Source organism: Hippoglossus hippoglossus, chromosome 9 (genome assembly GCF_009819705.1).
Source record: "Hippoglossus hippoglossus isolate fHipHip1 chromosome 9, fHipHip1.pri, whole genome shotgun sequence".
NCBI classification, from domain to species: domain Eukaryota; kingdom Metazoa; phylum Chordata; class Actinopteri; order Pleuronectiformes; family Pleuronectidae; genus Hippoglossus; species Hippoglossus hippoglossus.
Window position 1 is genome coordinate 3,187,361 of NC_047159.1, and position 27,572 is coordinate 3,214,932.

General features: G+C 42.5%; 1 protein-coding gene and 3 long non-coding RNA genes across 7 annotated transcripts in view; 3 read left to right on the forward strand and 1 right to left on the reverse strand.

Annotated features, from left to right (window-relative positions):
- LOC117767640 overlaps nt 1-1,519 on the forward strand; it is a 29,635-nt gene extending 28,116 nt beyond the window's left edge. Inside the window, exon 3 of the long non-coding RNA XR_004614920.1 lies at nt 1,049-1,519. This is a non-coding gene — a long non-coding RNA (uncharacterized LOC117767640). The remainder of the gene's footprint in view (nt 1-1,048) is intronic.
- Nucleotides 1,520-1,668: 149 nt separating this feature from the next.
- On the reverse strand, nt 1,669-5,010 carry LOC117767637 (glutathione S-transferase theta-3-like). The gene is made up of 5 exons (XM_034595432.1): nt 4,798-5,010; nt 4,025-4,112; nt 3,312-3,468; nt 2,623-2,799; nt 1,669-2,045 (listed from the first exon to the last, which is right to left on the reverse strand). The coding sequence occupies exons 1-5, from the start codon at nt 4,901-4,903 to the stop codon at nt 1,845-1,847; spliced, it is 729 nt and encodes a 242-aa protein (XP_034451323.1). The 5' UTR covers nt 4,904-5,010; the 3' UTR covers nt 1,669-1,844.
- A 3,341-nt stretch (nt 5,011-8,351) lies between these two features.
- On the forward strand, nt 8,352-24,673 carry LOC117767638. Of its 4 annotated transcripts, none has more exons than XR_004614915.1 (5): nt 8,352-8,708; nt 22,681-22,792; nt 23,811-23,948; nt 24,049-24,168; nt 24,614-24,673. It is a non-coding gene; the product is annotated as an uncharacterized LOC117767638 (long non-coding RNA). The 4 variants fall into 4 exon arrangements; XR_004614917.1 differs by lacking the exons at nt 22,681-22,792; nt 23,811-23,948 and adding exons at nt 8,786-8,882; nt 9,927-10,064 and having other exon boundaries at nt 8,354-8,510; XR_004614916.1 differs by lacking the exon at nt 8,352-8,708 and adding an exon at nt 22,246-22,408 and having other exon boundaries at nt 22,696-22,792.
- On the forward strand, nt 15,102-16,276 carry LOC117767639. The gene is made up of 3 exons (XR_004614919.1): nt 15,102-15,146; nt 15,728-15,729; nt 16,142-16,276. It is a non-coding gene; the product is annotated as an uncharacterized LOC117767639 (long non-coding RNA).
- Nucleotides 24,674-27,572: the final 2,899 nt, after the last annotated feature.

The following is a 27,572-nucleotide window of genomic DNA, read 5'->3' on the forward strand; positions in this document are numbered from 1 at the left end:
TGTCCAGACTCTGACTCCTGCAGCTGCTGCAGCCTCAGACTCCACAAAGCAGTGTGACCAAAACAGCTGCAGTGCAAGTACCCAGAACTATACTGAAATATAAATATACTACTACTATCAACCAAATGCACTGAAAGTATTAAAAGTCAAAGTCTTTGTTCTGCAGAAACATGTCCCTTGTGGTTTTATTTTATTATAAATGTCATTGATACTGAGCATTTTACAGTTGGAGCTGGATTTTAACTTGAGTTATTATGACTGAATTTATCATACAAAACTATTAATTCAGTAATAAACGAGTGTGAACTTACAGAACCAAATTCAAACTATGACAGAGGCCTCACTAACTCAAACCATATCTACATCAAGAAATCCTAATACTCTTTTTTAAATCATTTTTAAGTTTAATAGGTCGGGAATCTGTTTGTTCTGGAACAGGTGTTTTGGGAAACTGTGACAAGTATTTTAATCTGTTGTTTATTTATGATTAAATAATAATGAAATAATTCCTGATAAAATCATTTATCAAACACAACCTGGACTTAGATTAGAAGCAGAAATGGATGAAGGGATAAACTGTTGAACCAATTACAAATCACTTATTAACTGAAGGTCATATAATTGGTTATATACAGAATATTATAACCCACATTAATGCCAACAGCAGAGATATTTAGGATGTTTATAAATCAGAAGACATTTTAAAACCTAACATTAAAAGACCTGTCGACATCCTGTGCTGCAGATGGCAGCGCTGTCTTGTTCGTGGTCACTGAGGCTCTGATTGTGTTGGAGTGAAATCAGCTCACGGGCTGAAAGAGACACAATCAGCTTCTTTACTCTGCACAAAACAAACTGAGAGCAGCCAACTCTCCCTATGTTATAGAAAAAAATCGTTCAGGGCTACACTGCATGATCTTATTCGCAAATAACACATGAATCAAACATGTTTTCAGTTTTTTTTTTTTCCTGCTCGTCCTCCAGATAAAGAGCTTTTTGTTTGAGTGGGGACTGATGTGTGTGTGGGGGGGGGGGGGGGCGGAGGGAGACACAGAAACTGGAGAAAACAGCGACAGTCTGTGAGTCACTGAGAACGTTCACTCAAAACTATTTCCATCTGGAATTTACATCGACCTTTTCTGTGATTTAAATCTTGGTTCCTAGGAAAGTATCAGAAGCGGGAAGCGTTTTAAATACAGCAGAGGTTCCCAAACTAAGGGTCACGACCCCTGGATGGATCACGGGACGATTTTATAACTCAAAGAAATTTTGGAAAATTGGAGATTACCACTTTTACCCACAACTGTTACAAGTTATATACAAAATAAAAGCACGCGATGTCATCGTATATCTGTTTTGTCCTCATGTGACCCCCGAGGTGATTATGGAGAGGGACAGGTGATCGGTGACATCATCACTTGCAGCAGGTCAGTTTACGTCTTCACAGGAAACTTGAGATCAGATGAACCTTCATTATTAAACATATATACGTTTTAATCTAAAACTTAAATTCCAGGAAGCAGTTTATAAGTTGACACAACATTTTACCCTGGACGCGTTTTTTTTTTGTTGGATATAATGTTGATGCGTCACTTTAATATTTGTGGGACGGGATCATAGGAGTGAACAGTTCAACAGGAAAAATGACACAGTGATTTGTTCCAGTTGCAAAGTTCCATAGTTTCCGTTTTATAAAAACTGTAGATTTTATTGCATGAAAATCTTTAAGTACCTGAAAGTTGGCAAAAATGGTTTCTCAGTACTTATAAAAAAAATTCTGCTGATGGAAAAAAAATCTACACAAACGTGGAAATTGGCAAATCTGATGCTGTTGAGACTCGTCTTCATTTGAAAATCTTCTGAAACTTCGGTATGAGCATCGCCAGCTCTGTGTTGCTCTGCATCGCCTGCGGCAGACTGCTCACAGCCATGATCGACTCGTGGGCTTCGTCAAACAGCTTCTCACCGAGCTCCTTCTTCACCCGCTCTCTCCAGGCGATCAGCTTCGCTCGGCCCTCGAACGCGTCCAGGCCGGATCCCACAGGCTGCAAAATGCACGACACACACGTGTTCTTAAAAACACAACACTTGCATGAATTCACTTTACAAACACAAGCACACGAAAAGTGTTCTGAGACTAATTAATGGATATTTTTCATATAAATATCAACCAGTGCCGCTTCAGCTTCACTTTGTCTCAGTTTTCAACATTTTATTTGAATTATTTTGGTTTTCCAGCAGAAAACAACAGGAGTGAACCACAGATTTGATGTGATTGTGAGAAGCTGAGGTTTCTGTGAGAAGCTGTGTAGGTTCCCTGTGTAGGGACCCGTGTATCTTCAGCCCACAACTTCAACAATGTGCAGAGACGACACATTATCTCTGTCTCATCACTTGTTCTCGCACATCAGTGGGTCAAACTCCAAATATGTGAACTCCTTCAACTCAAACTTTTGAAAACTTCCCAGCAGAGCCGCATGAAGAAATTGTGCAACAGTTCCCATGTTGAGAAACTGGAATCAGTCACAGTAGAAAATCCTATAGCTGCAGCCGTGGAAGCAGCAGCGGTTGTAGCACCAGGTGACCAAGACAAATAAATAAGGGTTTAAAAAGTTGTTTTACCTGCATGACCTCGACCACAGCCACCAGATCTGCCAGAGAGAGTTTGTCTCCGATGATGAACGGTTTGTTCTGCAGGAATTTCTCCTCCAGAAGGTCGAGCGACTGCGTCAGATCCTCGACAGCAGCGTCCATCTTGTCTTTTGGCACCTCAGAGCCCATGATGAGAGGAAACATGGCCTGTTCACAGAGGACATGTAATCAGCCGCTGACCTAATTTATCACGTTTGTTTCACTTAAATTTGAGAGTGATGAATGTTGAAGTTGTGGGAAATCACAGAAAGTTTTTATTCATTCTTTCATGACATGTCTGAGGATATTGTTTACGTAATCGGCTTTACATGCTATATAACAATGTCAGGATAATAAATAACTGATGACCCCTTAAAAGATTAGTGCTTATTAATTAATCTTTCAATATGACAAATAGAAATCAAATTTAATTCAATTAAAAATGTTCATATAGAAACTTTAACTGATAAACGTTACATGGTCCCACAACCCTTCAAATTTGTTTTCACGTGACATTAAAAGTATTGATTATCGCTTCTTCGTGCAGGATTGAATCTATAGAGTCTTGATGTGTTTGTTGTTGTGTTTAGTTGTAGTCTCGTATTATTACACAAACTATTACACGTGTGCTCAAGTAGGTCATGGGAAGTTACTGCACTGGGGCAATCCGGGACTCGTACCCTGAGCAGGAAGACCTTTGACCCGTGAGCTCTCAGGTTCATGTGCTGCCAGGACAGGTATTCATTCACACGCGCTCGCTGCTGCAGGTCCGCCGGGTACCAGTGATCTGCCACTGACGACGAATATTTCTGCACCAAGTACTGTAGAATGGCGACGCTGCAACACAGACAGTGTGAAGAAGGACAAGTTCATGTTCTGACAAACGAGACAGTAATTCACCACACACGTGTTTGTCTTGCTGGATGTAAACGGACTGATCGAGGTTAAGATGTCACAGGATTGTAACTCACTCGTTCGGTTCCTGACGTCTGCTCCGCTAATGCCACCGGATAAAAGTATAGAACTCATCTCTGTTCCTCAAAATCACTCATGTATTCCCATCATGGTTTTGAAATGGACGTAACTCTACACTTTTGCGTCATTGAGTTTGATAAACCTCGGTCCTGATCACCAGCTCTGACTTTGCTCACTTCGCTAACTTAACAAGATGCTGTTAAATCAGCTGACCCTCCTCGTACTGCTACGACCAAACAGGGGTCTCACACGTTTGCTATGGAGAAACGAGGTGATGGGATTGCTTCCTTGAGTCTGTGACAAATGAAACTCAGTTTGAATCCGTTGTTTTCTGGCCTCAGACACTGCATTTCCATTGGAGGGGTCTTTTAAATTATTTGTACATGTGAGGAAATCAAACCCAATTCCTTTGTTGTACCTTTCTGTCAGAACGAAGCTTCCATCCTTCATGACAGGAACCTTCCTGATCACGCTGACTTTGCCGAAGTCCTCGCTGTACTGCTGACCTGAGGCCGACACACAAATCAGGAAGAAGATCAGAAGAAGTTTGAAAACACACAGCACATAACTGAGTGGAAAGGATTGTTCCATCATTTGGAGAAAAAGAGATGAATAAATATCTCTGTTCGTCTTCTTGTCCTTGTTATTTGCTTTGAATCGCTTCTGTGTCCTGTGTTTTCTTTTCCCAGCACGTCTCTTTTATCCTCAATCACCTCAGGGCTGCTGTAATGTTTTGTCTGGAGGCTCTGACCTCTGACCCCCAACATCCCACCCACTGGTTGCTTGTATAGTCTGTTATCTAGGACTTTGCGTAACTCTGCTTCTCAATCTCACTGACTGAGACTAAATGAAAAACCGATAGACAGCTGCTCAGAACAAGTTCAAAGTCTGCAGGACGTTCAACTCCCAGCTTCTGCAAACTGCGCTCACACATTTGAACAAAATGGCAGGAAATGTAACTGGAGCTGGAGCTTATGCAACAAGACTTTGAGTCGTTGGATCACTCAACTCTGCAAACTCTCCAAACATCTGGGAGCCTCCTGTACATTTCCCAAAGCTCAAACACACGATTTTAAAGCCGAATGGGACCCAAAGGCCTAAATCCCTTGAATAAACATGCAAAAATCAACTATGCATGAATTCCTGAACTTTCCTCTCTGTCCCTGTGTCTGTCTGACGTTGTGTAATTACCTGCAGCGAGCTCCACGCGCTTAAACTGGAAGGGAATCCCGACCGCTCTGGCGAACAGGAAGACGGAGCGGCAGGGCTGTGAGACGAGGTCGAGGTAGAGCTCCATTACGCCAGAGTCTCACGGCTGCAGATGTTTCGTGTCCTCTGCGTTTTCCCTTTGTGCTTTCAGTCCTCTCCTGCCGCGCCTGTTATCCTCTGTCTGCCCAGAACTCCGCCTCTCCTCGCTGTAAGGCTCATTGATGTTTAAACAGTGGCGACAGTTCAAAGCAAGCAGGCTGTCATGGCTGAGCAGGCTGACCTTTGGCCTCAGGTTGGCCAAACATTTTGTAAACACTGCGGAGATTATCACACTTGAGTCTGATCATTATGAAGCTGCATTCTTTGCTTTTTATCTTCCTGTGAAGAACAAATTCTCTCAACTTTGATTAAATTTGTCTCAAGGACGTTCCACCATTCATCACATTAGTCAAATCATAATCCTTGTCAATATTGATTAGCAGGGCTGAAACTGTTCATTTAAAACATTGAATATAATAAGTTGACAATGATTTTGATGTTCAGTTAATAATTTCTGTCATTTATCTTGCGAGATGCTGCATCTTATCTAAGTCTAGATTAGTAATTTATTCTGAAAAATTTATAAAATAAATAACAAAATGAAAAGATTCTCAGATGTGCTGCTTTCATTTGTTTGAATCAGTGCAATTTAAAAATCTTTGGGTTTTGACAGTTGGTCAGAAAGAAACATCTGAGGACGTCAGTTTGGGCTTTTTAACTATTGATTCATACCAATTAATCAACAGAATCATTATAATAGTTAGAAAAAGGCTTCAAATCATCAAAAAAACGGATCAGCGAGTGAAACCTTTATTTGACAGTACCTTATAAAGCTGATATGGTGAACATGTTCGTGACCAGTTGCTAAGTTTCACTGAATTACAGAGAAATGGAGTCACTTCACCAGTTTCACACTTCATTTAGCTCCGTATTTGGACTGAGAGCAGTGGGATACTCTCAGCCTGTCTTGTGTATGAAATGAATCCCGTCGAGAAGCCGATCAGGAAAAGGAGGAATGTAGTTTTTGTCTTGAACGCAGATGAGATCACGACTCTCGGGTCCAGAACATCTGCTGCAGGGCAATTTCTCTTCTTGTCCCGGAACACGGGTTGTCGAACTGAAATGCATCAAACTTCCAAGAGGGTGGAACTCTGGACACCTACCTGCAACTGATTTTACACTGCATAAAAACATACATCAAAAGGTATATTCCTGGGGGATTATTAATTTTCAATAATCATAATTACATCACGACAACCTACTATTTTTTAATTTACAGTATGCTTTGTACATCGTAAAACAAAGGCGCAAGGTGATTTCACTGAGGTATGTATAAATAAGTATTTGAAATGATATTGTCAGTAGTGGATACAAGGCTTTTCAGGATACATGTTTATCATTCTGTTACATTACTTAATGACCAAATCTATTTTCTTTTTTGATAACGCAGAAAAAAACACATACAAGGGGACGTGGGGACTGGGAGCTCTGTATGTAATATAATGTCTGCGATGCTGACGGCTTGATGCATAGCAAGATATAATTGGTGTGATGCCTTGTTGAGTAGTTATAGATATCCCTTAAGTGTTTAGAAGCTTTGAGTGGTATTGTGAAAGTGTGGTGAAAATTGTCTTAACCATCCAATGAACCACTATTCTTAATCTTTATTTACCCTCAAGGACGCAGTTGATCTTTTAAAAGACACGCTAAAGGCAGCAGAGTTGTGTGAAACCCAGACCTTTCGAGGCAGGCGCTCCCTCCCCAGTCTCATTGGAATGAACGGGGACCGTCGCATCACAGGAAGAGGAAACCACTATCCTCATGGAACCTTTCATGTTCACCTTTCAGTTCCAAAGGGGCTACGAGGTTTTCTGTGTGGAAGTGGTGGACACACAGAATTTGAGGAGCAGTTGTGACATCATGCAACCTTGTTTATGTAATTATAAACAGATGTTTAGTAAAGTTCATGTTGAAGTCTTGATACATTTCAGTCCAACCCCCCCCCGAGAGATAACAAACTATCCAATAAACTTTCATAAACCGGTATAAATCTCATTGAATAAATTTACAAACAGCTTTAGTTGCTTTCAGACAGTGGTGGCAGTGACAACTGCCTCCAAACAGTGGCAACAGAGGCAGATGCCTTTAAACAGTAGCAGTTTCTGTTGACACCAGAATAGCCTTTACGAGCTCTACAAGGTTCTCAGAAGAAGTTTTTACCAGTTTTCTGTCATGATGCCTTCAGAACGTTTACGACGTGAAACTCTGGAGGGAAAGATATCGGAGAGAAGCGAGGTGGGATAGCATTCGGCTAATTCAGATATTAGCTCATACTGATGTTCACGTTAGCCAGGCTGAGCTAACAGGCTACTACAGCTCATTCAGCTGTATTTAACTGACTTCTTTTATCATCTAAAATAAACGGTTTAACATTTCAACTGAATCGGGATCTTCTCCAGTCACAACCGAACAGAACAATCAGCTGAATGCACCGACACTGAAGCAGCTTGGTGGAAAACATTCAAGTGTATTTACTGCTGAATACAGAGTTTAAGTGTCTCTGTCTTTACAATTTAAAATGGGTAATAGCAATTAATAGATACAATAGTACAGTAAATAAAAGAGATAAATGTCAGTAGAATTAGATGTTAAACAGCCTTCTAATATTAACAGATAATACTTAATACAATTTTTAAATACAAATACAATAAAATAATGTCTATAAACCCAAATCCAGTTTAAAGAGATCTGATTGGTGTTCAAAGATTTAAACATTTACAGCTGCTCTTATCAGGGCAGGTGCTCAAAAACCGTAATAGAGAAACTACATTTTCAAAATGAAAGTTTAAGTTTTAATCTTGAACTTGTAAAAAACACGACAGTGTATTCAAACTACTAATAAGCTGGAGAAAGTTTTTATCATTTAGGATCATTCCCATGTGAAGATTCAAAAGCAGCGCTCGTGCCTGCAGATGTTCCATCAGGCCAGTGTGGAAGGTCTGATCTAATGAAACCATGTGAGATGAGTGGATGTGATCATGCTCTCCCAATAGAAATAAAAGTTATTTGATACATTAAAACTGTTAAAAAACCTTCATGAATGAACCTCACTTGTGTTAAAACGTGTCTTTGTTCTTGCAGAATATTCTGGGCGGCTATAAAGAGACCATCAGCTTGTCTCCACAAGCCGGCCTCGTATTGGACCGTCTGGGCTCCTCACCCCTGCAGACGTCCTCCTTCCTGGACTCCAGCTCTGGACACTCCAGCCCCGGCCTGTCTGAGCAGACCCCAGACTCCATTGTGTCCAGAGAATCAATCTTTGACATCAACGCTCAGGCGCTACAGGTCGAGCGTGAGCAGGCAAGTCTGTCACATCTGAACACATTATAAATTAATGCCCTGACTTTAGTATATGTCTGACAGCACCGTCAATTATTAACTGAATACATGATCCTAAGTGTGTCATCGCCATCATAACCATCACAATAAAACATGAACTGTGGACTGTGAACCAGTTCATCTTCATGTGTATGAACTGGACTTTGAACTGGATGTTTTCAAGAGTGAACTGGTTCAACACGGTGGAGGAGCATGAGAACAGGGAAGTGTCAGACTCCATTTTCACCTGGATGAGCAGGAGGAAGAAAAGTGAGCAGGTGAGTGTGAACACAACTTTCTGAAAGTTTTACTGTCACACTCTCACACCTGCTGTTAACATCCGTCTGCTGATCACACGACTCTAAGTTTGTCAGTTCACACCTGGTGACAGACGTAGTTTCATGTGATCGGATCCCCAGAGACAGATGTGAACAGCAGGTCTGGAACAAAGAGCCTTCAAAGGACTAATTTACAGAGTTCACTTTTTATCTTCATCACATCTGTTCATCAAGTGTTTAATAACAGAACGTGTTTTCACAATCATACGTTACAGCAGTGGTCACCAACCTGTGGAGAGTCTTCACTGTGGATCCCAGTAAAGCTCTGGACTCACTGGCTGAGGAGTGAGGAACATCGACCTGCAGAGCCAGGTACACACACACACATATATATATAAACATAAATCTAAAACAGCTTCATCTCTACATGATATGAACATTATATATGCAGGTTTTTAACTCTATACTGGTTTTGTGTGAGTTTTAAAGTGAATATAAAGTTGAAGAGCTTGTGTTTGACCTTCATTTGGGCACAAAGCCATAGAACTGGGTGGAGATACAGAGTGCTGCTTAAAGCTGCTGACTGATGTGCTCTCAGTGTTACTGTCTATAAAGTTCTGTCATTCATTTCCAGCCTTTATGACGTTAACATGATACTAGATGTTGAGTTTCCTTCTCTTTATGGCAGGGGGTTGAAGGACACATGAACTTCATCAGCTTGTATTGATTCAGTTTAATGTAGTTTATTGGTCTGAGTGTAGATCAGGAAATGCTCGAGTTGCAAAAGTACTTTTTTAGTCAATGTTTGTTTATGGCTATGCAGGTTTATTGGTGGATTTACAAATGACATAAACCAGTATTACATGAAAGGTCACTTTATTATTGTTCTTGTACAATAGCACAACTCCTGCATCCTTTGAGACATAAATTATATTAATTTAATTTCTACGTACTTAATTAAAATGGCTGCAACTGGCTGAATAATCGAGTGGTTGATTGAAATTAGCATCCAAACTAATTGAGGCCTCCTGAGGTCACCTGTCTCACTCCTACAGACAAAGAGTTCAGTCAGTGGAGAACTAATGTTCAATATGTACTTATATACAAGGTAATATTCATATTTATGACCATATTCAAGTCAAAGCCTTTGTAAAAAACATTGTGCTGCAGTAGCAGAACTCTGCAGAACATGTTGAACTGAGAAGATAAAGATTGAACAGATGCTGTAAATATGAATTAATATTAATGTGAATATTGTGCATTGAACAGATAAAGTTGCATAACTGCATTTCTTTGTGAATATTTATTGTGTGTGTGTGTGTGTGTGTGTGTGTGTGTGTGTGTGTGTGTGTGTGTGTTTCTTGAACAGACTGGTTTGTCCTGGTTCCTTTGAGCTCAAAGTGTTTTTCCTCTCAGACTGAAGATGAGTGGTTATGAGGAGGAAGAGGAGGACAGAGCAGTGTCTCCAGTGTTCAGCTGTGTGTCTCTGAAGAGTGACAAGTCCATGGATCCTCCTCTATACTTCAGTAATGAACCTGGACCCTCACACACAGAGTAAGAGACTGTTTCTACTGTGACCTGCTCTGAAGAGGATTTAGTTTCCTCTAGTGTGGCCCCTGCATTAGGACACAGCTTCATTGAAGTTGGTGACTAATCTCTCAGAATCACTCAAAGAGCTCAGACCTCCACCAAGAACCAACATGCTCCTTATGAAACCACTTTGAAATTCACTAGAGACTCATTTTGATTTGGATCTGCACCAAATTCCACACACTGGTAAACATCAGTCCTCTGAACATGTCTGTGAACGAGGAACCCCCCCCGATCTGGTTCACAGACCACAACCTTCCACCAAGTTTACTGGTAATCTGTCGTTATTTATAATCCCACTAACGAACCAACCAACACACAAACATACTGGGTGAAAACAAAACCTCCTTGACAGAAGTAATGACAACCTGTGACTGGGACATGTGAGTTATCAGGAAATGTCTTCACAGAGAGAGGAAGAGGAGGCATGTTTCTGAGGAGGAGCAGTCGTCCTGCTGTGCTTCGTGTCAGGACGTCCTGAAGGATCCAGTCTCCACCAGCTGTGGACACTGGTTCTGCAGACAGTGCATCACCTCATACTGGGACCAGTCTGGTTCTTCAGGAGACTCCTCCTGTCCCCAGTGTGGACAAAGATCCAGAAGAGGAGCTGGAGCTCAGACAGCTGGTCAGAGCAGCACTGTACATGTGTCTGCTGATGTCTTCACTTCTGACAACAGCACATGTGGTTTTATTTTGTTCCTTCATACAGCATCAACATTTAACATCGTTATAAAAGCACAAAGTTAAAAAGCTTTTATTTTCTGTAGTTTTTCTGTATCTGATGAAAACAATCAGCAGATTCTCAGATTCTCTGTCTCTGACATTGTTTCTTGTCTTTCAGCAGATCGTGGTCTGCAGGAGGTTTTAGATGAACATAAGCTCAGTGTGAGGAGGAGATGTGAACATGTGACTGAAGGATCTGATGAAACAGGAAGTAGAACCCTCCTCAACAGGATCTACACTGAGCTCTACATCACAGAGGGACAGAGTGAAGAGGTTAATACTCAACATGAGGTGAGGCAGCTTGAGACGGCTTCCAAGAGGAAGAGCCTCCACGACACTCCCATCAAGTGCCACGACATCTTTAAAGCCTTAACTGACCAGCAGAGCAGCATCAGAGTCGTCCTGACCAACGGCGTCGCTGGCGTCGGAAAAACCTTCTCGGTGCAGAAGTTCACTCTGGACTGGGCAGAGGGTTTAGAAAACCAAGATGTGGGTCTGCTGACTGTGCTCTCGTTCAGGGAGCTGAACCTGGTGAAAGACCAGCAGCACAGTCTTCTCACGCTGCTCCGTGTTTTCCATCCAACGTTACAGAAGCTCACGGCAGAGACGCTCGCTGTCTGTAAACCTTTGTTTATCTTTGACGGCCTGGATGAAAGCAGACTTTCTCTGGACTTCAACCACAGGGAGCTTGTGTCGGATGTCACACAGAGGTCATCAGTCAACGTGCTGCTGACAAACCTCATCCGGGGGAATCTGCTTCCCTCGGCTCTCGTCTGGATAACCTCCAGACCTGCGGCGGCCAATCAGATCCCTCCTGCATGTGTTGACAGGGTCACAGAAGTACGAGGCTTCACTGACGCCCAGAAGGAGGAGTACTTCAGGAGGAGATTCAGTGATGAAGAGCTGTGCAGCAGAATCATCTCACACATCAAGACGTCGAGGAGCCTCCACATCATGTGTCAAATCCCAGTCTTCTGCTGGATCAGTGCTACAGTTCTGGAGCACATGTTGACCACAGACCAGAGAGGAGAGCTGCCCAAGACCCTGACTGACCTGTACTCACACTTCCTGCTGGTTCAGACAAAGAGGAAGAACAACAAGTACGGTGAGGGACATGAGACGTCTCCACAGCAGCTGATGGAGACTGACAGGGACATTCTTCTGAAGCTGGGGAGGCTGGCACTTAAACATCTGGAGGAAGGAAACATCATGTTCTACCAAGAAGACCTGGAGCGGTGTGGTCTTAATGTCACAGAGGCCTCGGTGTACTCAGGAGTTTGTACTGAGATCTTCAGAAGAGAGTGTGTGATCTTCAAGAAATCAGTCTACTGCTTTGTTCATCTGAGCGTTCAGGAGTTTCTGGCTGCAGTCTACATGTTCCACTGTTACACCAAGAGGAACAGAGAAGAACTCAACAACTTCTTGGGAACATATGAGGACACAGACAGTAACTTCTCCTTGGATGACCTCCTGAAGAAAACCATGGAGAAATCCCTCACCAGTACAAATGGTCATCTGGACCTGTTTGTTCGCTTCCTTCACGGCCTCAGTCTGGAGTCCAACCAGAGAGTCTTAGGAGGCCTGCTGGGTCGGACACTGAACAATCCAGAGATCATCCAGAGAGTCATCTACAACCTGAAGAAGATGGAGAGTGATGACATTTCTCCTGACAGAAGCATCAACATCTTCCACTGTCTGACTGAGATGAACGACCACTCAGTTCATCAGCAGATGCAACAGTTCCTGACGTCAGAGAACAGATCGAAGGAGAAACTCTCTGAGATCCACTGCTCAGCTCTGGCCTACATGCTGCAGATGTCAGAGGAGGTTCTGGATGAGTTGGACCTGAAGAAGTTCAACACATCATACCAGGGTCGACGGAGACTGATCCCAGCTGTGAGGAACTGCAGGAAGGCTCGGTGAGTCCAGACATGATCAATAACATGTTCAATCAGTGGAGATGAGTCGTTCTTCAAATACACTCAGTGTTAAATGATTCTCATTGTTTGGGGCAGCATGGTGTTGCAGTGGTCAACACTGTTAGTGCAGCCTTTCTGTGAGGAGGATGTTCTCCTGGTGTCTGCAGGGTTTTCTCTGGGTTCTCCAGCTTCCTCCACAAACCTAAAGTGCGTGCATGCGTGTGTGTCACTGAATAAGTGTTTTCGATGAGAATCACTGACTGTTCCTTTAAACTGAAGAAGCAGGAAGTATCGTTCATTCATCTTTCTTGTCAAACTAGAATTACCACCCTGCGTTTGTACGCCACCAGCAACCAGTGCAGTGTCCGTCCCTCCAGGTTCCTGACATGTTGCATTCACAATAATATGAGGTCACTGTCACCTTTGACCTTTGACCACTGAAATCTAATCAGTTTATCTTTGAGTCCAACTGGTCAAAATGTGAAGAAATCCCCTAAAGACAGACTTGAGACTTCAGGAGGCCATGAACATGTTGTGTGACCTTGACCTTTGACCTTTGACCACCTGAATCTAATGAGTTCCTCTGTTAGTCTGAATGAACGCTTGAACCAAATCTGAAAGGATTCTCTTGAGGAGTTTTTAACATGTTCATGAGGCAAAGAGGGGATTTACCAGGGTGAGGGTCACATGATCACGTTTTGTATGAATGTTGTGTTTTCTGATTTTATTCTAACAGATATTTTCTTTAATTACAGACTCCGTGGTTGTCGACTCTCAGAGACTCACTTTGAAGTCGTGGCCTCAGCTCTGAAGTCAGACCCCTCACATCTGAGAGAACTGGATCTGAGTGGAAACAAGCTGCAGGATTCAGAAGTGAAGCTGCTGTGTTCTGGACTGGAGAGTCCAAACTGTCAACTGGAGACTCTGAGGTCCTTAAATCCTTCTTCACTTTTCAGACTTTCTTTCTTATTGGGTCATTATTTATTTAAATTGTCTCAGTTCTGCTCTGCTCACTGTCCCTCAGTCATCTGTCCCTCACCCAGCCTGTCAGTCACGTCCACCTCATCAACTCCATTCACCTGCACTCACCTGCTCCTGATCACTAAGAAAGTGTCAGTAAATAACATGTGGACTAAGGCCGAGCACTCGTCCTCCTCAGGTTTTCAAAATAAGACACATTCTTATTGAAACACGTTGGACAGTTGATAAGTATAGAAACAAACAGGAAATGACTGTCAGGAGCCATCCCTACTTTAAACAGTGTTTAATTACACAAACCTGCTCAGTGACCAAACACAGAGAAGAAGCTGAAATGAAACAATGGTCCAACATGTCTGATCTGATATTTATCTTCAGGTCACAGACTGGACTGAGGTCAGCAGCATGTTGAGAGTCTGTGTTGACATGATGACGATCCACAACAACAGGAGGACACATTCAAATATTATATTTCTTTATCCAGGTTGAGCTGCAGTCTGTCAGAGATCAGCTGTTCTTCTCTGGCTTCAGCTCTGAGGTCAAACCCCTCTCATCTGAGAGAACTGGATCTGAGTCTAAACAAGACCTGCAGGACTCAGGAGTGAAGAGCTGTGTGGTTTTCTACAGAGTCCAACCTGTCGACTGGAGACTCTGTGGTCAGTTCACTGACTGACTTTGTAGATCTCATATCTATAAAACAGCATTTATACACAATTGTATCTCCTTTAATTCTAATTTAACATAATTCCTCTTCATACATAACTTGAATCCATTCATTAATTAATCTGTGACATTTTAAATATTCAGCTACTTGTTAAAACACTGAGTTTAGTTCTGGATTTCCTAAACTGATCTGCAGGACAGAGACCGGGTCCAAATAATCTGTTTTTACTGAATCAGGACTCGTTTTTAGTCCAACATGTCTGATTTCATATTTATCTTCCATGTTATGAGTCTGTGTGACATGAATATGTGTCTGTTATTTTCACACATGAACTCAGTTTAATTTACAGTTAAGTTTTATTCTTTATCCAGGTTGGAGGACTGCAGACTGTCAAAGATCAGCTGTTCTTCTCTGGCTTCAGCTCTGAGGTCAAACCCCTCTCATCTGAGAGAACTGGATCTGACTAACAACGACCTGCAGGACTCAGGAGTGAAGGAGCTGCTTGATCTAAAGCAGAGTCCAACCTGTCGACTGGAGACTGTGAGGTCAGTAGATGGTTGGAGTCAGTCCACGCTGCTTTCATCAGTATTTTACTAAACACAGTCAGTATCACAGTACAGATCCAGGGTCTGTGCTACCAAGCAGGATTTGTGGTTATCAGGTTAACTTCAGGTTTAGTTTTTTCAGTCCTACGAAGCTCGTCCACTTAACGAGGTAATCACCATGGTAACTTCTGATGAACGCTAACCTGCTCCAGGTTAAGTTGGAGATCAACCCGTATCAAAGCTCCGCCCACTGACCACAGTGACTCTACACTGTTGTGTGGTGCACACTCTCCTTAAAGGGACGGATAAGGGAAGTTTAAATCAACGTCTGGTTGGTTCAGTTGATCTCTAACTCACCCAGAACATCTCAATCTCTCCAGACTCATCCTGTCACCAAAACACCAGATGCACTCAGTCAGCTTCCTGAAGATAGGTCCATGTGTTTCTATTGAGGAGTGATGTCAGAGGTTTCCACCACAGTGAGTGTCCTCAGAGACAGTGAGACAGTGTGTGTCCTCAGGACAGTGAGACAGTGTGTGTCCTCAGAGACAGTGAGACAGTGTGTGTCAAACTAAAGCTCATTCTCGAGGCCACATCCTGGGATTCAAACGTTTCTCATCAAGAATCTTCTTCTCTTCCACTCGTCTTGTTAGTAAACAACAGATTCAGATCTCGTGGCCTCGAGTTATTTATCTCGTTCACACGTTATTATGTCGTGGTCACGTAATATATTTTTACCAAATTCCACCAGGGGGCGCTGTAACTTACACATTGACACAATCCCAGATGTTTTACCAGCTGTTCTTCCTGCATTTAGCAGCTGTGACTGAGTTTCTTTTATTCTGGATCATGTGTTTGTTCTCCTCTGCTTTTTATTATAGAACAGTTTGATCCTGGTTGTGAAATATGAGGCTCTGCTGTCAGTCAAACTGTCCATGTCTGTGATTGGTCATCAGTAACCCCGCCCCTTTTATGTGCACGCTCAGATCTCGTTGAGGAAAACCTGAGTTAACTTAACGAGTTGATAACCAGCGTCATGTGACCACTTAGCCTGACTGTGTCTGTCAGGTTCAGTTGAGCTGGATCTCAGAAAGATCTCCTGGACATGTTGAAGTGTCTTCGTAGTTCAGGCCTCAGTGTTTCCTCAGTGAAGCTGTGAGAGGAGAATGAGGACAGACGTCAGGATTGGACAGAGACACAGAGAGACAAAAGTAGGCCAATCAGACGAGCCACAAGCTGCTTGGGATCATTTGATTGAGTTGACGTGAAGACGACAGTTGTTGTTGTTTTCATGTGAACAGGAAATGAAGCTGGACCACAGCTGACAGCCTCACACGATGAACAGAGACGGTGTCTTCATCTGATCTGAGACAGTTTGTTCTCTCACTTCATCAGTGAAGAACTGATCAGGTGGATCTTTGTCACAGCTCTGAGATCAGTGGACTGAAGCCTCTCATCATCACCATGGTAACCAGGAGCTCTTTATACAGACCAGAACCTCTGCTGAGGTCCATCTGTCTCATCTGGTCCCAGTTTGTCAGAAGCAGATGTTCATCAACACACAGTGAAACATGTCTTCACCTGTAACAGCAGTAAATCCACCTCTCAGGTGTCCACTCTGCACTTTGACATGCAGAGGAAACACACTTAGCTCTTAGCGTGTTCATTCCAACACGTGAACATGAAGCAGAGAGGAAGCTGCTCCACCTCTGAACAGGACTGAAGTCCCTGCTGCTCTTTCTACTGGATGTGCTGCATCACTGACTCACAGCTGATGAAGTGAGTCTCTGTAACGCTGATGTCTTCTTCTCTCAACAGATAGGTGTCTGAGTGAAGGTGAGTGTGAAGAGGACAGTGTGTGTGGACGGAGGCTGAGCTGTGTCCTGAGGATCCAGAGGCTGAAGCAGCAGCAGCTTGTGTGTAGAGCGGCTCTGACTGGGCCTTGTTGCTGGGAGGCAGAGTGGAGACAGAGCTCCAGAGGAATCAGAGGAGGTTGTTGTAATATGTGACTTCACCACTAGATGGCCCTCGCTACCGATTGTGTTTATTCACATGAATGATGTGTTTATTGAAATAACAAGCACAAGCAGAATATATAACCCCTCTATAAAGAGTCACATATATGTGTTTAAGTTTCCTTTATTCTGTTCCACCTTTGTCCCTCAGTATGTCTCCATGTGTGTAGAACCACATTCTGTTTGTTTATGAGCTGAAAGTTCCTGGATTCACGTCACAAATTGATTTAGTTCAACACAAAGTTAAACACAATCAAATCACTTTGAGTTTAAAATCAGACTTTTGTCTTTGACACAAAAGATCAAAACTTTTTAAATTCAAACACACAATGAGCAGAAGAAGAATCTGATCTTATCTGCCGCTGTTTCACAAGACGTTCATTAACTAAGTAGTTTCAGGTTTAGTTTAGGTGAGTTTAAGTTTAGGTTAGTTTAAGTTTAGTTAAGTTTAAGTTTAGGTTAGTTTAAGTTTGTGTTTAGCTCAGGTTCAGGTTACGTTTAACCTCTCTCTCTCTCTCAACGCATGTTTGCGGTAAACCGGAGCAGAGTGAGACATCTGTCTAACTTACGACCATTTCTGAAATGAGAATATTTATTTGTGTTATTTGTTCTTAAAGAGTTTCGAGGCTTCAGCAGCAGAGGAGTGAGAAGAGAAAAGAGTTTTTATCTGATGATTGACAAAGAGAAAACTACAGGATATCACAAGACTTAGTGTGGAAATGAGGACGGGAAAGTGTCTCCGTCTGATTTCTGTCTTCAAGAGACGAGTTGGAGAGTGGGGGTGCAAGGAGGAATTAGAGATAATAACAGTTTAAAGATGTCTCACGTTGAATCAATGATTTATCCTGAGTTTTATTCATGTTCAGGTGAGTGTAGTTTAGTTGTTGACCTCTGATATAAAAGTTCACACGACGCAGCTTCGGTTGAAATACAGGAACTAACACGCTGTGTCTTTTTGTTTCTCAGATTAAATACTTTTGTGTTTTTAACGATGAATCAAAGTTTTCAGGTCGTTGTCGCCTCCAGACAGTGACAGTTTCTGGAGTGTGAACAGACTGTGTGAGGACGTCCGGCCTCGAGGTTTCCGTACGTCGCAGAGTATTTTGATACACGGCTCCCGTCTACGTTTTGCACAGAAATATTTGACTCTTGTACTTGTATGTGTCCAGTACATCCAAGTGTTTTCTGGCTCTGTTGTCTTGCTGTGTGGATTTGCATCCCAGTCTTTTACTGACTAAAACCTCCGTCAGCCAGGAGACGTCATTTTAGCCGGAGAGTCTTTTGCCTTTTGATTATTTCATAAATACTAGATGCAGTAGAATATAATTTACTGAGTATTCACATGTTAACTGTGTTGGTTTTTGATGGCATTTTAGAAAAGCTTTTATTTTCCTGCATTAAGCTTCTTTTTCTTCTAATGTCACCAGTGCTAAGTTTTTGATTTAGTGTGTGTGTGATGACGGATTATACTAAGTTTATTTACATTTGATTTCAAATGATATATCGCTCAGTTATGTTCTTTTTCCACACGATTATTGACACACTGAGAAAAATGATTTTTTTGGCCCTGTAATGTTTACGTGGCTTTTTTGTTTAAATTCTACAATAAAATATTATTGAAGGGTTTTTACTTCAAAATGCTGTGTGTTATTTAATCTGCTACTTGAAGTTTGTTAGTAATTATGAATCATCATTTTGATAAGTAGTTTTTATCATTCATGCCAAGTAATATTTACTACCCTTCTGTATTGACTGCACGACCCGACACAATTAAGTAAAGTTTACTTGGGTAACTGAGTGAAATTCGAAACCCTCTTCCTGCTCAGCCAGTGACGTCAGAGGACAGTTAGCGCTCCTTTCACACGATAGGTTAGATACTGACCAGAGCAGCAGCACTGACCCAGGAGGACAGACAGCACTGACCCAGGAGGACAGACAGCACCTGGATGATTTTATACCTCATTTGATGAGACAGTTCGTGGATGTGAAACCACTGGGGTAGGTTTTATGCTTAATTTACTTTGTACATTCATGTTAGCTCATCTGCTAAAGTCAGACTACTTTGCTAGCATTAGCTTAGCTTGCTAGCTATTATCATTCTGGCACATGTGCTGCTTGTCTAGACACACACCAGCTCATTTTTGGGGACAACATTTTATTCATTACTATTTAAAAATAACAACTTTTCCACAGTGCTGGGTTTCAGGCGCTTTCTTTTTTTTTGAGATGAGGCTCTATAATGCCTCGGCATAGATGAGGTGTTGTTGTTGTATCCAAGTTCTTTTGAACACAACAGACACTTCACCTTTTAAAATACCAGAAATTAGAAGAAAGACATTAGAACAAGGGATACGCTGTGTTGTCACATTTATTTACAGTATATTACGCTAGTTATTATTACTATGTGCATACCTTATGAGGAGAGATCAGCTCAAAATCCCAGACAGGGGAAAATCTCCTCTTTCTTGCTGGTTCCATCGCAAAAAAAGAAGCTCGAATAGATTGCAAACAAACGCGCAATAAAGTCCCAGGTCCACAACATGTGAGGGGGGATCCCTTGCGTTTCGCTGCCCCTTATATTTCGAATCGCACGTCAAACCCGTGAACCATCTCCTGAATCAATATTTGGCGGAGGTGGTGAGAAAGACGGCAGAGGTCAGTTTAAGTTCAGGTTCAGATCATTGTTCCTTCTTACACTGACAAGGAACAAGTCCAGAGAAATGGGAGATGATTGTGAACGTGTTGAAGGTTTTTGCAACTTGGTTTGTATTCTCTTTTTCAAATAATCTAAACAAGCGAGTTAAATTAAGTCAAGAAACTTGTGCAGTCAGGCAAACTCATTCCGACTTGTCAAAAACAATCAATTCAGTTTCAACTACTACTTTTCAACATCTGTAATTACATAGTAAGATTCAAACTACTTTTGTTACTCATTATAGAAATCTACAATTCAGTAGAAATATAGAATTATCTGTAATTCCAGTTCAAGATATCTTTAATTTGGCTCAATTTAAGATTCCTTTTATCTTACCTTTAAGATACATTAAATTTGAACTTCTGAGAATGTTGTAGATATCATGAACTTGAATTGTGAGTATCCAGAATTAAATGTAGATATCTGAATCTGGAATTATCATCATAATTAAGTTGCGTTAGAATGTAATACTTATACGTCCTAGAGAGATGTATACTGTGAATGTTCATAGTGACATAATAGATACAAGTTTATAAAATGCAGCTATTTGAGTTTAGTTTGATGTAATTTATCAAATATATAAAGTTTAAGCTATTTTAATTAGGGCCCGAGCACCGAACGGTGGGAGGCCCTATTGAAATTTTTCGTAAGGATTTTTCGTATTATTATTTCCCTTTTGGGCTTTTTCAGGGCCTTGACGTGCTCAAATCCTCACCAAAGTTTGCAGGAAGTACAAAGCCCAAAAAAGTAATTGTATTCTGGAGTAATTTGAAATGGGCGTGGCAAAATGGCTCAACAGCGCCACCTACGGAAAAGCCCCTCATTTAGCTTTCGCTGATCCCCACGGACCAAACTGTGTGTAGGAAAGATGTAATAACCCTGATATAGAAGTGATCATTAACTTAATCTGTCTCTCAGGTGGCGCTCAGACAGCGACAGGAGATGCAGGAGCAGTTTAGAATGGGGGTTGGAGGAGCTGAAACATTTCCAAGAGTTAGCTGTGTCGAATCGGAGCGAGGAGGCACAGAGCATGAGCGACCAGATGGACAGAGAGTAAGAGCCAACAGCAAGGACGTGACGAGTCTCATTGTGTTTCACTCATTTCATTTCTGAAACGTTGTGATCAAAACGGTCTGGTTGTTATTCTCTCTGCTCCGTAGAAACGAAGAGATCATGGAGCTACAGAAGACGCTGATGGGAAATCATAGATACAGTTGTCAGGCTTGTTCATCAAATGAAACGCAAATAAGATGTTTGCCTTTTAAAGATCCAGTGTCCAAATCCTGTATTTATCAAGCACCTTGTGGTAGAAAACCGTTTGTTCTGGTAACACTGGCTCCGTTTTTGTTAAGATTATGTTTTAAAGAGCTTAACATCATCAAGTTTTCCCTAAATCTCTCCCTGCTGAACTAAAGATAAGTTTCCAGTTATTTTATAATTGATAAAATGCTTGAAGTTGTCGTCCTCAGATCCTGGAACAGCGAATGAAAGAGGAGCAGCTTGCGCGCGAGGCCGACATGGAGCGGCAGCGGCAGCGGCAGCTTCATGTGGAGGGCAGGGAGAGGAGTTCAGTAAAGTTGGAAAGATATTCACAGAGTCGGACTTCCCGGATCAATGAGTCAGAAGCGAAACGTTGTTTAAACACAAATGCTGCATAACTCCCACCGTAGCAAGGTGGACAACGTGCTACAGGCCAGTTTTCATCAATATGAGTCGTCCTCTGTGAGGGACACAGGACATTGGTGTCTCTGTACAGCCTGCTGTGAGACGAGTGCGCAGGGACCGTCTACAAAGTGCAACACCGAAAAGAGATATTACAAACTTATTCAATAACTTCACTGTAATACTGTATATTCTCACCAAAATCATGTCACAGGTCCAGCGAGTCCTGCTGGCTATGCTACAGTACTAAGTTTGGGGAAAAGTGATTTTGCTTAAGTTTTGGAAATATTTATTATGAAATATATTCAATAACTTCTCTCAATTACTGTATATTCTCACCAAAATCACGTCACATATCCAGGGTCTCCTGCTGGCTATGCTACAGTACTTAGTTTGAAAGAAATTTCATTTAGCATAATCTTTGGAAATATTTTTTATGAAAATTATTCAATAACTTCACTGTAATACTGTATATTCTCACCAAAATCCTGTCACAGGTCCAGCGAGTCCTGCTGGATGGATCTGTGAGATGATTTTGGTGAGAATATACAGTATTACAGTGAAGTTATTGAATAAGTTTGTAATATCTCTTTTCGGTGTTGCACTTTGTAGACGGTCCCTGCGCACTCGTCTCACAGCAGGCTGTACAGAGACACCAATGTCCTGTGTCCATCACAGAGGACGACTCATATTTATGAAAACTGTCCTGTAGCCCGTTGTCCACCTTACTACGGTGGGAGTTATGCAGCATTTGTGTTTGAACAGCGTTTAACTTATGACTCATTGATCGGGGAAGTCCGACTCTGTGAATATCTTTCCAACTTTACTGAACTCGCTCACAGGACTCAGTGTTAAAGTGAAGATCTGGATTCAGGATCCGACCCCGTCCATTATTAACATGATCCTAAGTGTGTCATCGACATCATAACTATCACAATAAAACATGAACTGTGAACTGTGAACCAGTTCATGTTCATGTGTATGAACTGGACTTTGAACTGGTTGTTTTCAAGAGTGAACTGGTTCAACACGGTGGAGGAGCATGAGAACAGGGAAGTGTCAGACTCCATTTTCACCTGGATGAGCAGGAGGAAGAAAAGTGAGCAGGTGAGTGTGAACACAACTTTCTGAAAGTTTTACTGTCACACTCTCACACCTGCTGTTAACATCCGTCTGCTGATCACACGACTCTAAGTTTGTAAGTTCACACCTGGTGACAGACGTAGTTTCATGTGATCGGATCCCCAGAGACAGATGTGAACAGCAGGTCTGGAACAAAGAGCCTTCAAAGGACTAATTAACAGAGTTAACTCACAGTTTCACTTTTTATCTTCATCACATCTGTTCATCAAGTGTTTAATAACAGAACGTGTTTTCAGAATCATACGTTACAGCAGTGGTCACCAACCTGTGGAGAGTCTTCACTGTGGATCCCAGTAAAGCTCTGGACTCACTGGCTGAGGTGTGAGGAACATCGACCTGCAGAGCCAGGTACACACACACACACACACCCACACACACACACACACACACACACACACACACACACACACACACACACACACATATACATATATATATAACAACACTATATATGCAGTTATGAGTTTTAAAGATAATATAAAGTTGAAGAGCTTGTGTTTGACCTTCATTTGGGCACAAAGCCATAGAACTGAGTGGAGATACAGAGTGCTGCTTAAAGCTGCTGACTGATGTGCTCTCAGTGTTACTGTCTATAAAGTTCTGTCATTCATTTCCAGCCTTTATGACGTGAACACGAACAATAGATGTTGAGTTTCCTTCTCTTAGTGGCAGGGGGTTGAAGGACACATGAACTTCATCAGCTTGTATTGATTCAGTTTAATGTAGTTTATTGGTCTGAGTGTAGATCAGGAAATGCTCGAGTTGCAAAAGTACTTTTTTAGTCAATGTTTGTTTTTGGCTATGCAGGTTTATTGGTGGATTTACAAATGACATGAACCAGTTTTACATGAAAGGTCACTTTATTATTGTTCTTGTACAATAGCACAACTCCTGCATCCTTTGAGACATAAATTATATTAATTTAATTTCTACGTGCTTAATTAAAATGGCTGCAACTGGCTGAATAATCGAGTGGTTGACTGAAATTAGCATCCAAACTAATTGAGGCCTCCTGAGGTCACCTGTCTCACTCCTACAGACAAAGAGTTCAGTCAGTGGAGAACTAATGTTCAATATGTACTTATATACAAGGTAATATTCATATTTATGACCATATTCAAGTCAAAGCCTTTGTAAAAAACATTGTGCTGCAGAAGCAGAACTCTGCAGAACATTGTTGAACTGAGAAGATAAAGATTGAACAGATGCTGTAAATATGAATTAATATTAATGTGAATATTGTGCATTGAACAGATAAAGTTGCATAACTGCATTTCTTTGTGTGTGTGTGTGTCTGTGTGTGTGTGTTTCTTGAACAGACTGGTTTGTCCTGGTTCCTTTGAGCTCAAAGTGTTTTTCCTCTCAGACTGAAGATGAGTGGTTATGAGGAGGAAGAGGAGGACAGAGCAGAGTCTCCAGGGTCCAGCTTTGTGTCTCTGAAGAGTCACCGGTCCATGACACCTCCTCTATACTTCAGAAATGAACCTGGACCCTCACACACAAAGTAAGAGACCTGGTACAAACATGTGAACCTCCAAACTGAATCCTCAGAGAATGAACCAGTGAATGATGTGTTCTGAATAAAAACATGTTTGTGTTTGCAGAGGTCAGGACCACAGACTGAGAGCAGAGTCTCCAGGGTCCAGCTTTGTGTCTCTGAAGAGTCACCGGTCCATGACACCTCCTCCATACTTCAGTAATGAACCTGGACCCTCACACACAGAGTAAGAGACTGTTTCTACTGTGACCTGCTCTGAAGAGGATTTAGTTTCCTCTAGTGTGGCCCCTGCATTAGGACACAGCTTCATTGAAGTTGGTGACTAATCTCTCAGAATCACTCAAAGAGCTCAGACCTCCACCAAGAACCAACACGCTCCTTATGAAACCACTTTGAGATTCACTAGAGACTCATTTTGATTTGGATCTGCACCAAATTCCACACACTGGTAAACATCAGTCCTCTGAACATGTCTGTGAACGAGGAACCCCCCCGATCTGGTTCACAGACCACAACCTTCCACCAAGTTTACTGGTTATCTGTTGTTTTTTATAATCCCACTAACGAACCAACCAACACACAAACATACTGGGTGAAAACAAAACCTCCTTGACAGAAGTAATGACAACCTGTGACTGGGACATGTGAGTTATCAGGAAATGTCTTCACAGGGAGAGGAAGAGGAGTCATGTTTCTGAGGAGGAGCAGTTGTCCTGCTGTGCTTCGTGTCAGGACGTCCTGAAGGATCCAGTCTCCACCAGCTGTGGACACTGGTTCTGCAGACAGTGCATCACCTCATACTGGGACCAGTCTGGTTCTTCAGGAGACTCCTCCTGTCCCCAGTGTGGACAAAGATCCAGAAGAGGAGCTGGAGCTCAGACAGCCGGTCAGAGCAGCACTGTACATGTGTCTGCTGATGTCTTCACTTCTGACAACAGCACATGTGGTTTTATTTTGTTCCTTCACACAGCATCAACATTTAACATCGTTATAAAAGCACAAAGTTAAAAAGCTTTTATTTTCTGTAGTTTTTCTGTATCTGATGAAAACAATCAGCAGATTCTCTGTCTCTGACATTGTTTCTTGTCTTTCAGCAGATCGTGGTCTGCAGGAGGTTTTAGATGAACATAAGCTCAGTGTGAGGAGGAGATGTGAACATGTGACTGAAGGAACTGATGAAACAGGAAGTAGAACCCTCCTCAACAGGATCTACACTGAGCTCTACATCACAGAGGGACAGAGTGAAGAGGTTAATACTCAACATGAGGTGAAGCAGCTTGAGACGGCTTCCAAGATGAAGAGCCTCCATGACACTCCCATCAAGTGCCACGACATCTTTAAAGCCTTAACTGACCAGCAGAGCAGCATCAGAGTCGTCCTGACCAACGGCGTCGCTGGCGTTGGAAAAACCTTCTCGGTGCAGAAGTTCACTCTGGACTGGGCAGAGGGTTTAGAAAACCAAGATGTGGGTCTGCTGACTGTGCTTTCGTTCAGGGAGCTGAACCTGGTGAAAGACCAGCAGCACAGTCTTCTCACGCTGCTCCATGTTTTCCATCCAACGTTACAGAAGCTCACGGCAGAGACGCTCGCTGTCTGTAAACCTTTGTTCATCTTTGACGGCCTGGATGAAAGCAGACCTTCTCTGGACTTCAACCACAGGGAGCTTGTGTCTGATGTCACACAGAGGTCATCAGTCAACGTGCTGCTGACAAACCTCATCCGGGGGAATCTGCTTCCCTCGGCTCTCGTCTGGATAACCTCCAGACCTGCGGCGGCCAATCAGATCCCTCCTGCATGTGTTGACAGGGTCACAGAAGTACGAGGCTTCACTGACGCCCAGAAGGAGGAGTACTTCAGGAGGAGATTCAGTGATGAAGAGCTGTGCAGCAGAATCATCTCACACATCAAGACGTCCAGGAGCCTCCACATCATGTGTCAAATCCCAGTCTTCTGCTGGATCAGTGCTACAGTTCTGGAGCACATGTTGACCACAGACCAGAGAGGAGAGCTGCCCAAGACCCTGACTGACCTGTACTCACACTTCCTGCTGGTTCAGACAAAGAGGAAGAACAACAAGTACGGTGAGGGACATGAGACGACTCCACAGCAGCTGACGGAGGCTGACAGGGACATTCTCCTGAAGCTGGGGAGGCTAGCGTTTGAACATCTGGAGGAAGGAAACATCATGTTCTACCAAGAAGACCTGGAGCGGTGTGGTCTTAATGTCACAGAGGCCTCGGTGTACTCAGGAGTTTGTACTGAGATCTTCAGAAGAGAGTGTGTGATCTTCAAGAAATCAGTCTACTGCTTTGTTCATCTGAGCGTTCAGGAGTTTCTGGCTGCAGTCTACATGTTTCACCGTTACACACTCCACAGAGAAGAACTCAACAACTTATTGGGAACATATGAGGACACAGACAGTACCCTCCCCCTGGATGACCTCCTGAAGAAAACCATGAAGAAATCCCTCACCAGTACAAATGGTCATCTGGACCTGATGGTTCGCTTCCTTCACGGCCTCAGTCTGGAGTCCAACCAGAGAGTCTTAGGAGGCCTGCTGGGTCGGACAGAGAACAATCCAGAGATCATCCAGAGAGTCATCAACAACCTGAAGAAGATGCAGAGTGATGACATTTCTCCTGACAGAAGCATCAACATCTTCCACTGTCTGACTGAGATGAACGACCACTCAGTTCATCAGCAGATGCAACAGTTCCTGACGTCAGAGAACAAATCAGAGGAGAAACTCTCTGAGATCCACTGCTCAGCTCTGGCCTACATGCTGCAGATGTCAGAGGAGGTTCTGGATGAGTTGGACCTGAAGAAGTTCAACACATCAGACCAGGGTCGACGGAGACTGATCCCAGCTGTGAGGAACTGCAGGAAGGCTCTGTGAGTCCAGACATGATCAATAACATGTTCAATCAGTGGAGATGAGTCGTTCTTCAAATACACTCAGTGTTAAATGATTCTCATTGTTTGGGGCAGCATGGTATTGCAGTGGTCAACACTGTTAGTGCAGCCTTTCTGTGAGGAGGATGTTCTCCTGGTGTCTGCAGGGTTTTCTCTGGGTTCTCCAGCTTCCTCCACAAACCCAAAGTGCGTGCATGCGTGTGTGTCACTGAATAAGTGTTTAGGATGAGAATCACTGACTGTTCCTTTAAACTGAAGAAGCAGGAAGTATCGTTCATTCATCTTTCTTGTCAAACTAGAATTACCACCCTGCGTTTGTACGCCACCACCAACCAGTGCAGTGTCAGTCCCTCCAGGTTCCTGACATGTTGCATTCACAATAATATGAGGTCACTGTCACCTTTGACCTTTGACCACTGAAATCTAATCAGTTTATCTTTGAGTCCAACTGGTCAAAATGTGAAGAAATCCCCTAAAGACAGACTTGAGACTTCAAGAGGCCATGAACATGTTGTGTGACCTTGACCTTTGACCTTTGACCACCTGAATCTAATGAGTTCCTCTGTTAGTCTGAATGAACGCTTGAACCAAATCTGAAAGGATTCTCTTGAGGAGTTTTTAACATGTTCATGAGGCAAAGAGGGGATTTACCAGGGTGAGGGTCACATGATCACGTTTTGTATGAATGATGATTTTATTCTAACAGATATTTTCTTT

Coding starts and splice junctions, on each gene's coding strand:
- LOC117767637 (XM_034595432.1), bottom strand. CDS start 4,903: ATGGAGCTCTACCTCGACCTCGTCTCACAGCCCTGCCGCTCCGTCTTC. Junction 4,113..4,797: donor GCGCGTGGAGCTCGCTGCAG/GTAATTACACAA, acceptor TGTCGGCCTCAG/GTCAGCAGTACAGCGAGGAC. Junction 2,046..2,622: donor CTGTGGTCGAGGTCATGCAG/GTAAAACAACTT, acceptor TGCATTTTGCAG/CCTGTGGGATCCGGCCTGGA.